We start from the raw sequence: 14,152 nt of genomic DNA, 5'->3' as shown, positions 1-14,152 counted from the left end.
TAGTCAGGGATTCCTACTTTATACCCAAGGAAGGGGTGGGACAAACTCTGGGACCCACCTATGGGAGGGTCAGGACAGAGGGGTGGCTACACCCATGTCCTTTGTCCAGTTTCGTGCCAGAGCAGGAGCAAATTGCTCCTACAACCGGTTTGAGCTGGACTATGCACAGGGACACCAAATGTGCCCCCAGTGCAGACATCAAAGCACTCTCAGAGTGCACCCACCCAGCCCCAATACACTAAACCCTGTCTCGGAGGTGGTCACACCTCCCTGTGACTGGAAACCTATTGTCAAGCCTTACCCTGCCGGAGTTTTATCCAGCAGCAGGAGGACAGACTCGTTTCTGTGGCTGGCAGCATCCATTTTGTGATGCCAGGGTCGAGAAAACTGGTACCGGGTGTACCGGTGTGTCGCATATGTTCTTTTAGGAGGGTGGAATCATACCTCCCACACCAGTTACTGGTGTGGAGGTATGATTCCAAGGTGTTTGACACCAAACACAACATGTTTCCATACAGCCGTTTTAAAGTTAGCATTTACCGCGAGGTTATAATGCACTTAAGTATATATGGTTGGCTGCATTACAAACAACCCCAGAATATAGGTTCCGAAGGCTGCAGAGGGGCTCTGCTCATGCAGGTGCACCCTCTCACAAAAAACTCAGCACCCTGCCTTCAGGATTGATAAGGCCTGTCATAGCGGTGACTGATAGTTTTATATGTGCAGTGGTATAGGATAGATATAGTGAACCTATATCTAAGTAAGGGGTGCATGCACCACCTTACACAAGCTGCTGTAGCAGACCTGTGATGTCATTTTGAATGGTCTCTAAGGGGTGGCATAATATATGTTGCAGCCCCTGGGAGGCCTCTGGGGTACCTATGCCCTGGGTACATAGTATACCATATACTAGGGACTTATAAGGGTACCCCAGAATCCAATCTGGAGTGTACCTAAAGTACATGCAATCAATTTAGAGGAGAAAGCAGCTAGGCTGGGGTCCTGGATAGCAGGATCCCAGCCAGACTAAGTCGAAAACCGTGAAACATCAGCAAAAAGTGGGGGTAACTATAAGAAGCAGATCCTACTCTCCTACAAGCACTACAGTATTTGATAGATTCACTGTATACCTGTGAGAATGCTGCAGGGGTTGTTAGATTTATTGTGTTTGAGTGAGAGCGCTACTGCCCTTGATAGATTCAGTCTGTATGTAGGTGATAGCTACAGTGCTGGACAGATTCTACGTGTACGAGTGAGAGCACTACTGTGCTTTCTGGAGTCAGTGTGCACCAGTGAGTGCTCTACTTAGCTTGACAGATTCACTGTGTACCACTGGAAGTGCTAAAGCTCTTGACTGATTTAGTGTATGCCAGTGACAGTTCTTAATCGTGTAATAGATTCAGTGTGCACCAGTGGGTGTCAGTGGCGGCTGCCACTGAGCAGTACAGGTATGGCGGGGTGGAAAAATAAATCAAACTGACTTACCTGGCTGCCGGCCGCCGCCTCGCCTCAGTCCTCTTCTGTTCCTGCCGGAAGCAGAAAGCAACAACAGGCTCCCCTAAGCCAATCACAACGCTGCTGTCTCCAGCATGATAGAAGCATTCACATAGGTCACAGCACCCTGGTTCAGCACTCGGACCCGCAGTAGGAGACTGTGCATGTTCTCCGCCCAGAGTGCAGTACAGCCACGTGGACAACATGCACGGTGCTCAGGGTAGTTTGACCGGCCCAAGAGGGCCTGCCAAACTATCATGCGCACTTAAGTGCCCCAACCACTCCTCCCCTGGTGGCTGTGATGGCAGCCCAACCCCTCCCTGCCTGGTAAAATAAAATGATGATAAAATTGTGTTATTATCATTTTGTTTTACCTTTTTCCACTGCTCAAAGAGCAGTGAGGCGGCGCTCCCCTGCCTTAGGAGAGGAGATGCATCTAAGGGGATGCTACAAAAATTGATAGAACCATTGTGTACCAGGGCTATAGCTACAGTGCTTGGGAGAGTCAATGCGCTCCAGTGCTAGGGCTACTGCCTTGACAGATTCAGTGTGCACCAATGAGAGTGCTACATCAGTTAAAAGTGTTCAGAAGTTCGGTTTATTAAGTGTGTACCAGTGAGAACGTTTCGGTGAGCGATATGTTCTCTTCATCTCTGTGAGAGCTCTCCAAAGTTAGATACATATCAGGGCTTGTGGCGCCCAGAGCGACAATCTTTTTTAGCGCCTCCTCCTCCCCCCCCCCCCCCCCCCCCCCCCATGAGCTACTTTTCAGATTTCCTCATTGCCACGTGGAAAAGGGGCCACTCATCTCTCCATTACAACAAACAAATGATGGACGGAATGCTGACAATGCAGACATTCTCCCCCAGTCAGGAGATCTGGGTTAAATCCATCGTTCTTTTGCCCACTACGCCACCCCAGTTCAGACATGGCCATATGCAAATCAGTCTTGACCCTGTGCCTCATGGGAACAGTCCAGCCCAAACTGCCAAGCCATGTCTTCCCTGGACTGAAATCAAGCATCCTAGGACCGGTTTCTGGCTATCAGCCGTCATCAGCCAGGATAGCTTGACTCCAGTGGCGTAGTGAGCACGGGACCCACGTCTGGGCATACCCATCCCACTTAGGGCGAAAAGCATTACAACAAACAAATGATGGACGGAATGCTGACAATGCAGACATTCTCCCCCAGTCAAGAGATCTGGGTTAAATCCATCGTTCTTTTGCCCACTACGCCACCCCAGTTCAGACATGGCCATATGCAAATCAGTCTTGACCCTGTGCCTCATGGGAACAGTCCAGCCCGAACTGCCAAGCCATGTCTTCCCTGGACCGAAATCAAGCATCCTAGGACCGGTTTCTGGCTATCAGCCGTCATCAGCCAGGATAGCTTGACTCCAGTGGCGTAGTGAGCACGGGACCCACGTCTGGGCATACCCATCCCACTTAGGGCGAAAAGCATTACAACAAACAAATGATGGACGGAATGCTGACAATGCAGACATTCTCCCCCAGTCAAGAGATCTGGGTTAAATCCATCGTTCTTTTGCCCACTACGCCACCCCAGTTCAGACATGGCCATATGCAAATCAGTCTTGACCCTGTGCCTCATGGGAACAGTCCAGCCCGAACTGCCAAGCCATGTCTTCCCTGGACCGAAATCAAGCCTCCTAGGACCGGTTTCTGGCTATCAGCCGTCATCAGCCAGGATAGCTTGACTCCAGTGGCGTAGTGAGCACGGGACCCACGTCTGGGCATACCCATCCCACTTAGGGCGAAAAGCATTACAACAAACAAATGATGGACGTAATGCTGACAATGCAGACATTCTCCCCCAGTCAAGAGATCTGGGTTAAATCCATCGTTCTTTTGCCCACTACGCCACCCCAGTTCAGACATGGCCATATGCAAATCAGTCTTGACCCTGTGCCTCATGGGAACAGTCCAGCCCGAACTGCCAAGCCATGTCTTCCCTGGACCGAAATCAAGCATCCTAGGACCGGTTTCTGGCTATCTGCCGTCATCAGCCAGGATAGCTTGACTCCAGTGGCGTAGTGAGCACGGGACCCACGTCTGGGCATACCCATCCCACTTAGGGCGAAAAGCATTACAACAAACAAATGATGGACGGAATGCTGACAATGCAGACATTCTCCCCCAGTCAAGCGATCTGGGTTAAATCCATCGTTCTTTTGCCCACTACGCCACCCCAGTCCATAGCCCATCTCTCACAAACATTTTATTTGTTTTAAAGCACTAGTAAAGCCTGGCTTTACTAATCCACTCACCTATCCACATTAAATACAGCTCTGTTCTTTGCAGCAGGCATATTAACCCTCTGCCCTACTTTATGGTGAATCAAAACTTCCACTAGACAAAACTCTGATCTCTTTCTCTAGCAGGAACATTCTTCACAAGAGTTATCTTGAGATTTTTTATTGCTGCCTGAAATCTGGACACACAAGAAACTCTTCATCAGCTGCTTTTAAATCGTAAGTTATTGTTAAACGCAGCGCCCCCACCTCACATCTGTGCCACCCCCCCCTTCAGGTCAGCGTCCCGTGCGGCTGCACCAGTCGCAGTGCCTTAAAGCTGGCCCTGATAGATATCAATTGTAAAAGAGTAAGAGAGAACAAGCAATTGATATATTATGTTTGTATGTGTTGTGTGCATGAGTGCAGTTGATAAAGTTGCAATAAAAGTCCCACTGATGGTACATCATGCATATCCAGATTAGCGCCAGGAAGGCAGATCCATGCCAGATTTTCAAGATAATCATTGACCATGTAATGATTTGTATTTAGACCATTTATACATGGAAATGTATCTTATGGAAAAATCCTGGCAATCAGGCATCAAAATGGCCACCCTTGACCATTTTGGACACCCTGCAGTGTAGTACGATATCACTGGAATGTTTCCTTAGAATCATTGAATTTGTTAATTATACTCAGCATTTAACTATATGATCCCTTCAGATTTCAACCTACTCAAAGAGAGAGGTATATTAGCACAAGTTTAGGGCGGCTGCCGAGCGTTGACTCTGGAGTTTCCTCTGTAATGCAAGTTATATGAGGTCATGCAACAGACTCCATTTGACCCTTCTGTCTGTGGGCGATCCTCTGGTTGATAAAAGCCAGATCCCCATTACATGAATTGAGTAATCTTTCACATGGATGACTTCTACCAGGAATATTATAACACGTTCAAATGTAGCTGTGAGGGAGAGGGTCAATGGTTAAGGTTGATGGTTAATGGTTATTGGTTATGGTTAAAAGGAGCAGCTTGTACAGCTGCCTGGCTCATTCTATAGTTAAAAAAACTACAGTTTTCATAGAGAAGTATGACCGATTCTGGGGGTAAATTGTCAGGGGTGTAGCTTGGTCAGAAGGATTGGGGTGGGGGTGTGAGCTTGAGATTTCCCAACAGTCCCGCCGGCATATCATATTAAGATACATTATACATGAGCAGGGCGCATGAGAGGGGCTTTTGGGGCAGTGAAAAGGGAGGGGAATGTATATTGGTAGGGGTACTAAGTGAGAGAAATCACATCATTTTGTGAAATAGACAACATTTTTGAAGTCTTTCCAAACAGAGAGGGAGAGAGTTTGTGTGTTTTTGTACGTGTGTAAAGATTCCTGGAGCAATCCGAAGACACCGCACCATACCCGACTGAAAGCACCAGCACCCAACTATTTATCACAAAATACCTTTATTAGGCGAGTGTAACACCTAAAACACCCCCCTGAAGCTACGCCCTTGTAAATTGTCCACAAAGAGAAAAAGCTGGGCATGTCTAGTGGACCTCGTTCCTTCAAAGAGAACCCTATCTTGTCACACTGATACTCAGTATTAGGAAGGAGATAAATGCCCTAACATAATCACGTCTCGCCTTTCTTCCACTCAGACAAGACCGTAGCAAGACCTAATTTATCCATTGTCCAGCTCAACTGGTAACGGAGCATGTGGGCATACCCAAATGGGTATAGAAGCCATGGTTTGTCTCCATTTAAGCAGGCTGTCAGGCATTTGTGGTCATAAACTCTTTTCTACTGTGCTTCAGTTTATGAAGCCACACACCTTCTGGAGTAGAAAAAAGTCTATGAAACCTGGTTACAGTGCACAGTGCTGTCAAAAGCTCATTGCCTCTACTTCGTCCAGATCCCAGCAAATCACTGTGCAGGGGTAATGGACCTAAGTACTAAGCAGCAGACATGTCAAAGCTTTGGTGGGCCTGAAGCAAAACCATTACACGATACTGTGATGATGCTGCAATCAGACTGGTGACCAGGCGCGGCTTCTCCGCTATGATGTAGGAGCGTCGCCCTACTGAAATGTGATATGATAATGAAACCATTTTATTATAATTTTATGTTTGTTACGTTATTGCTAGCCGAGCTGAGGGTAGGGCGGAGCACTGCTGGCGAGCGTCATGTCAGCAGTAGGGAGAAGTGATAGGCACTTATAAGTGCGCATGTCAGTTTGGCCGGCCATCTTAGACTGGCCAAACAGGCATGCGCACTTTGGTTTCTCCAACCCAGCTACGAAAAGTTGCAGGCTCCCTGTGCCTGAGTGAGCATTACACCAGCCTGCTCAGGTCAATTCAGGCGCTGCTCTCATGCTAAGTATTACAAAAGGGGATGGTGATGGACGGAGCATCAGAACCAATCAAACACTCACACCCAGTCAACAGATCTGGGTTTAATCCATCACCGTTCTTTAGCCCACTCTGCCACCCCAGTTCAGACATGGCCATATGCAAATCAGTCTGACCCTGTGCCTCATGGGAACAGTCCAGCCCGAACTGCCAAGCCATGTCTTCCCTGGACCGGAAACAAGCTTCCTAGGACCGGTTTCTGGCATTTCATCCGTCTTCAGCCAGGCTTGCTTGAATCCAGTGGCAAAGTGAGCAAGGGACTCAACGTCTGAGCATACCCTGCCAACTTATGGCGAACAAAACGGTACAAAAGGGGGTGGTGATGGACGGAGCATCAGAACCAATCAAACACTCACACCCAGTCAACAGATCTGGGTTTAATCCATCACCGTTCTTTAGCCCACTCTGCCACCCCAGTTCAGACATGGCCATATGCAAATCAGTCTGACCCTGTGCCTCATGGGAACAGTCCAGCCCGAACTGCCAAGCCATGTCTTCCCTGGACCGGAAACAAGCTTCCTAGGACCGGTTTCTGGCATTTCAGCCGAGGGGTGAAACCCCGAAACCGGTCCTAGGATGCTTGTTTCCAGTCCAGGGAGGACCTGTCTTGGCAGTTCGGGCTGGACTGTTCCCATGAGTCACAGGGTCAAGGCTGATTTGCATATGGCTGGATTCAAACTGGAATGGCATGGTGAGCAAAAAAATTATGGATTTAGGCCCAGATCTCTGTACTGGGGTGAATGTATGACATTGTTCTGCATTCTATCCATCAATTGTTGTTTTTGCATTTGTCACCCCGAGTGGGATGGGTATGCTCAGACGTGAGTCCCGTGCTCTCCATGCCACTGGAATCAAGCTATCCTGGCTGAAGAGGGGTGAAACCCCGAAACCGGTCCTAGGATGCTTGTTTCCAGTCCAGGGAGGACCTGTCTTGGCAGTTCGGGCTGGACTGTTCCCATGAGGCACAGGGTCAAGGCTGATTTGCATATGGCTGGGTTCAAACTGGAATAGCATGGTGAGCAAAAAAATGATGGATTTAGGCCCAGATCTCTGTACTGGGGTGAATGTATGACATAGTTCAGCATTCTATCCATTAATTGTTGTTTTTGCTCATGCTAAGTATAGCATGAAAGCAGCATTTGGATTTGATGGGGAACTTGTGCAGTGAAGCCCATCCACTTCTGAGACGAAAGGAGCAACAATGTGGCCAGCGGCGGTAGCAGAGCAGCGCGTAAGTCTTTTTATTTTATTTTTAAAACCTAACCCCAAGCCCCACCTCCCCTGGCCCTACCACTTTACTATAGCGGAAGCCTCTACTGCCTGTGACGCTGCAACAATATTTTTGCAATCTGTGTCTCGCTGCCATCCCTGTCCATTTTCCCACTAACGCAGGTACTGTATACAATAAAGGGTTCTCAACAATGAAATAAAGACCTAAAAGTCATTACAAGACGTAGCATCTTTTATCAAAACTGCACAGGGCCTGAAGGAAGTTCACTTTGTTTATTTTCCTCTTTCATGTGCATAAATATGTGCCAACTTGTCTCTATTGGAATGTGCGTTTTGCAGCAAGGCTGTTAATGTTGTGAGGATGACTTTAATGTACTCATATTATCATTTTACTTCAAGTGATACCTCGCCCTGCGATGATGACAGTAGCGGATGGCATGGCTCGTGGGTGGAGTGGGGAGGGCGGGGTCGCACGGGTAGGGGGTCACGCGACGGGGCAGGCGTGGGCAGGTCATAACTGAAAAAAGAAATGTAAAAACCTGCATTTCTACCAGTTCCTGCGTCTTCCCTGCTCCTGCTCTCCTGCCTCTGACAGGAACAGGAAGCAGGCAGCCAGGCTCCCTCCCCTAAGTAAATCACAATGCTGCATGCAGCGTTAGGATTGGTCTGGAGCACCGTGACACTGCGCTCAACCAGGGGCTAGAGGGGTGGGCATGTTCTCCATGCAGGCTGCAATGCAGCCTGCATGGAGAAGGGCAAAGTGCGCATGACTGGTTTGGGCCAAACATTTTTTGGGCTCTCTGCAGTGGGCAAAATACTCTTCCCATGCCCTGCTTGGAGATTAAAAGTAATTACCATTTTATGTTTTGGCTTCTCGCACTGCAAGAAAGCAGTGGGGCGATACTCCTCTGCCACAGCGAAGGAGCCGCTCCTGGATGATGATTAAGCACAGCTGTGCCTAAGATAGACATTGCACCCCTCATTGAACGAGCCACTCGTCTTTTACTATTGCTGTTTATATGTTAAACAAACTCACATAATCCCCCTACATGTGGTAACATTGTATGTCCACAAATGTATTGAAGAAAGAGGTTCCTCCACGCCTCCACGTCGTTGTCGGTGGCTGCCTGGAAAAACAGTTAAGAGCATGAGGGACATTTCTACCAGCCACCTCTGGTGTGCCAAGGAATTTCTTTCTCCACCGGAAAGGGATTTTTAGTGTTTTTAGGTTTTAAATCATAACGTTCCTACAATTTAAGTATTTTTAGGTACATTTCACATAAGAATGTTAGTATCATCAATAACGTAATTTTAACATTTATTCAGTGAATTTCTTTGAATCTGTAATGATATATTTTGGCCTTGGCTTCATTCCTGACTACATAACGCCACCAATGCCTGGAGGACCGCTGGGTACAAAACCGCTGGGTACAAAACGTTGCCTTTTGGCTCTGTCCTTTGCCAGTCTGCACAGTACCCACTACGCATAGCCTACTCATACATGCCAACCCGCCAGATTCAGGCGGGAGACTACTGATTTCTAGGATAGTCTCCCACCTCCTGATTCCTGCATGCAAAACATCCGATTCCTCAGCGGGCTTCAGACTGCAGGGACTGGTCATGTGTGACTCGGATTATGCACTGCCAGTAAACTGCTCCAGCTGGCAAGTGCACATCATTTTTGTCACACTCTCTCTGTCTTCCATAGCGATTTCTCTGTGCTCCTGACAAATAAGGACAAAAAAAGTATATTTGCATTTCTGATATCTTCTCCAGCAGCAACATACTTGCAAGTCCCATACATGCCAATAGACCCAGTGCAGGCTGCAACAGAGGTTAATGGGAGAAATACATTCTCCAGATTATTTTTTAAAAATCTCCCACTTTCATCTTCCAAAATGTTGGCATGTATGCTTACTGTCTTATCCAATGGACTCTATAGAGGATATGTCTTATATTCACACATTCTTTACCAGCGCCCTGAATGCAATACCTGCTGGGCTTGGCCAAAAGCCATCACTAGTAGGCACTGGGCACAGCGTGCGGATGTCTGCCAGGCCCTTCAGATCTGCCTGGCATTGCTTGCAGTTCAGTTGTGTCCAGCAGGCACTCTGTGCAGGGTGTGGGCTTTGGCCATAAGATATGTCCAGAGCCCTTGTCTGCACTGACTACTGGATATGATATATGGTCGTACCAGGAGGTATTGTGTATTCAATGTGCCCAGCACCCCTGCCATCAGTACCCACGGGGTGCTGGGCCATGAACCTTTTCAGCAGTTCCCGCAGGCCACACCTTTGGTCCCGTACCAGTGCCGTCCGAGAATGCAAGTCATGGCCTAAAGGTATACCCTGTGTGTAATAGGTGAGGGGCATGGTTTGAGGAGTTCTGTTTTGTACGGGGCTTGGAAATTAATGTGTCAAAAACGAAATTTATGTCTTTTAATCCCCATAGAGCATTCAAAGGAGGCATATTGTTAAATTAACAGTCTCTTAAAACAAGTTAATGCCTTTACATATTTAGGGGTCATTATGCAGAAGGACTTGAGGTGGAATCGACAGCTTGACATGGCCACGTTGAAGCACCAACAACTATCTGGAGTTCTACATACAGAATTTAACACTCTCTTACAAAACCAGTGAGTCTGGTGCTTCAAATATACATTATGAAAGTGGTCAGCTCTGCCCTATACGGTGCAGAGCTTTGGGGGTATGAGAATTTGTCCAAATTGACTGTAGCAGAAAACAGGTTCCAATGTAAGATCACCAGCCTCCCGCACAATACCCCAGTAAGTCCACTGCTTTACTATTCAGGGAGAAAAGCACTTGCTGATATACCAAGATTACGGCCTCTACTTTATTGGCGTAGAATCTGGTGTACACCAGAACTGGCAACATACGCTGCAGGCCTTAAGGACCTAATTAGAGCAGATCACTTTAACAAAATTAAATGGTTGCGGGAGGTTAGAGCCTCCCTAATACGTATAGGCATGCCAACATTGTGGGAAAATCCAACATGCACCCCGTTCCCCTCTAAGGAGACCCTAAAAGCAAAATATTGGGATTGGCTAACCCAGAACACCTACAGAAATAGTGATTCATACTCACTTACAGGTTGTTTCCTAGAAGCTAAACCAACACCAAGTCTGGAGCAGTATTGGGACATAATAACTAAGCCAAACGACCGAAAGCTATACTTCCAATTCAGGGTAGGGTCACTACCAATAAGATCTTACACAGCAAGATAGGTTAACTTGGGCGACAAATCTTGTCCCGCTTGTCAGGCCCATTGGAAGTCATTGGCCCACATGTTGTTTGCTTGTCCTTCATATGCTGCCCCTCGTCGAGCATGGCTGACCCCTGTTTGTAGATCATTTGGCACCAGAAGCAACAGTGTCGCTCAAAGACTATTGCGAACGGATACATCGACCCCCATTGTTGCTGCACTAGCAAAGTTCTTGGAATGGTTTTGAGCTATTAGGTCGCAGTCACTCCCGGTTAACTGAAGGTTTGTCCCTGCCCCAGCTTTTTTGCACATTGACACAGGGAGTAGACACCCATATATTTAGGTACTGTAGCTCTGTTATGGTATCACTGCATATGTGTTTACCACCTGTGACTTAAATTTTGTGTCCCTGTATCATTCAGCCCCATGAATTGTGTAAATGGATTCTATGTTTTAGCATTTCCAGTTGTTTTAAACTGTACTAATTGTATTTTATCATTCAGAGGAGAGCTTTTATTCACATCAAATATGACATCTTTGTCGAATAAAGCTTTTTGGATTGTATTGGTCTGAGGTCATACCCAATGCCAATACCCACGATACCCAGAACAGTGCCCACAGACATGCCCGTTGTTTACTGTGTGTGCCTAATAATCTCTCCCCCTAATTTAGTTTGTTTTTTGAGGTCCACAAACAAAGTCTCTGTTCCTGGAACATGTGTTTTTTTTGCGTCACACGAATGCAAAATTTCAGTTAAATGCAGCGGGTAGTGCACTTTATGCCCGTTTGCACCTTATTATATGACAGCGATAAGGGTATCTTCTGTGTACCCGTAAAAAAATCTATTGGGATGACTACAGTACCTCGCAAACAACCTAAAACACAGACTAACGTTTGGCTTGGGATAACAAAAACACCTGTGGGTGGGATGTGGTGTAACGGGCAGAGCTGCCAACTTTGAAACTGGGGAACCAGGTTCGAGTCTCAGCATTGACTCAACATCCTGTGATTCTGGGAAAAACACTTGGAGGCTTATTAATCAGATCTCCGCATCACTTTTCAGCACACATAGATAGAGGAAGTAACGAGGAGAAACAAAGATAGTTCTCCTCGTTATGCTTCACCTGGGAAGGTGTGGCATTTTGGTGCATTTCCAGGTCTACCACTTTTGGTGAATCTGGGAATGCATCAAAATCCATGGATGTTGCATGGCAACACCCACACAACAGCAATGGAACGCCTCCCTGTTACAGAGTAACACAACACAGTGATTTGTGCTGCATTGCTTTAGTCCAGATTTATCAACCCACTCAGGGCCACGCAAGGTGGCTTTGCATGGCTTGATTGGGCTTGCGTCGTGGATGCACCACGTTGCTTTGTGCAAGACCAAAGCAATCCTAGTCATAAATATGCCGCTAACCTCCCCGTGTCTAAACAAAGCAAATATGAATGTGCCTTTGTATAAGGTAACTGATGCTCCTGTAACGCGCTCCGATACCCGCAGGTCAAGAACGCGCTATATAAAACTACAAACAAAATATGAATGTGCTGCCAAACAAAAGAAGAGAAACACACACATCCTGGCTTTCCAAGAAAATCAGAGTATAGACTTAACTATACACAGTAATGCAGATACTCAGCAGAGAAAAGTACCTCAGGGGGGACTGGGTTAGAAGTGACCTAAGACAAATTACGATTGCTGGTTACCCTTATCACAGTTATATACTGCCTGTAAAGTAGAGGTTTGGTTTATTATGATATGATGCATACATACAGCTTGTCATTAGTGCTAAATTGATAGCCTAGCTGTGTGACTGTTGAAATGCTTAAGTCTTTCTCTGGTGGATAAAATGCTAGTGCTGCATACTTCTTCCAGCAAAGAGCTTCTGTTTCACTGAACATTTTCTGAATGCTAAATGTTGTAGCTGTTCCAAATCTACACATATCTGGGCTCTTAAGTATAGTCATTGCCTCTTGTTTACGTTTTATCCCACTCAGCAGGCTGGCACTTCATTAAGGCAAGGGCAGGCATCTGCCCTAAGACGCCACCAGATAAGGCCACAAGAGGGCGTAGTCGTACAAAAAAAGGCATAAAAATCTGTTTTGTTGCTATCTGAGAGGAAACTCCATGACAAAAAAAATGCTACTTTGTCTGAAGTCCCGAAACACTTGCCTCAGAGCTGTATGTTACACTTGGAATCTTGTTCTTTGTATGCCCGTCACTTCCTCAGATCGCTTCCTCAGGTCTTTTGTTTCTCACACTCTTTGCAGCGGAGCAGACCTGCTGGCAGTCAATGCTGATGGTAACATGCCCTACGACCTGTGTGAAGATGAGTCAACTTTGGACATCATTGAGACATGCATGGCCTACAAAGGTAAGTAGGGCTAGACACATTAGAACGTAAAATACGGGTTTTCTGAATGTTAGGACTAAGTAACTGTAAAAAGCTGTGCTTCCGGGGAGGCTTAATAATTATTTAATAGATAGCTCAAACTGCTAGCAAGCTTAGCAGGAATGCATAAATTATGCAAAGTCGTAAAATGAGCTTTGTGATGGAGATCCCATTTTAAATAGAGAGCATTCCAAATGAAATGCATTAATCCACGAGCAGCACTAAATGCTGACGTTTTTAAGGACTGCATTAGCAAAATACCTTTCACGGAGAGCTTCAAGGCGGCAGATGCAATTGCAATTACAGTTACAATTGTATAATCTATGAAAGAGTACAAGGAAATCTTTACCCACCAGGAGTTTCATAAGTGGAACCCCTACTACATTCCTTATTCAGTAGGAGCACATCAGAGAACAGCTGCATCCAGACAAGAGCAAAGCACTAAAGGCCTTGTTTGGAGTTTGGTGGACGGGATGCGAGGCGGATGTCCTCTCTGCCATATTTAGAGTACCACAGTGCTTAAATTGAGCCAATGGTTTCCGTGTTGGGCATCAGCCCATAATTGTCAACACTGGCACTTATTACAGTCTGTTTCTAGGTAAGTGATAGAATGCACACCAACTTCGTTTTCCAGGTATTTAGAATTGCTCTGGGCACTAAAGATTTCCTCCCGCGTGCAGACTTTGACGGTGCCCTGCCCTACTGGCATGAATGTATCAATCCCAAAAAAGTGGAGCAGAGTTGCGCCCCAATGTCAGTCGCACAGCAAACTCCTTCATTACTCAAGAGACTCCTTTCTTGAATTGATAATCCTTTTTATTCAATTTGTTCCATTTTTAGTCAAATGTTAGTTCTTTCCTCTCTCTAACCACATCTCAGGCTACATGTTTTCCCGTGGCTTCAAATGTTGCAAGATATGCTCATCCAGGCCTTTTTCTGTAGCACAAGGGAATACAATGTTCTCCTTTGACAGTCTGATTTGCATAGATCCAATGCATTTCGGGCTCAATAGCCCTTCGTCATTGGTAACTATAAAGTTAAAAACCTCCATTGATTATTATGCTACAATAGGCATACAACATACACTGTACTTATCCCATCCCGTTATGCAAAAATATTCACTGCTTACAGTTTTTTAAGAATAAAATTAACTTTT

At 46.3% G+C, this 14,152-nt stretch overlaps 1 protein-coding gene across 3 annotated transcripts in view; it reads left to right on the top strand.

Annotated features, from left to right (window-relative positions):
* PPP1R16B (protein phosphatase 1 regulatory subunit 16B) overlaps window positions 1-14,152 on the top strand; it is a 422,185-nt gene that overhangs the window by 303,557 nt on the left and 104,476 nt on the right. For all 3 annotated transcript variants that reach the window (XM_085619118.1, XM_085619117.1, XM_085619119.1), the window contains exon 5: window positions 12,875-12,978. In XM_085619118.1, the coding sequence (XP_085475244.1) occupies window positions 12,875-12,978 (104 nt within the window). The remainder of the gene's footprint in view (window positions 1-12,874; window positions 12,979-14,152) is intronic.

This window comes from Triturus cristatus, chromosome 7 (assembly GCF_964204655.1).
Source record: "Triturus cristatus chromosome 7, aTriCri1.1, whole genome shotgun sequence".
NCBI classification, from domain to species: domain Eukaryota; kingdom Metazoa; phylum Chordata; class Amphibia; order Caudata; family Salamandridae; genus Triturus; species Triturus cristatus.
This window is presented reverse-complemented; position numbering and strand designations above follow the sequence as displayed.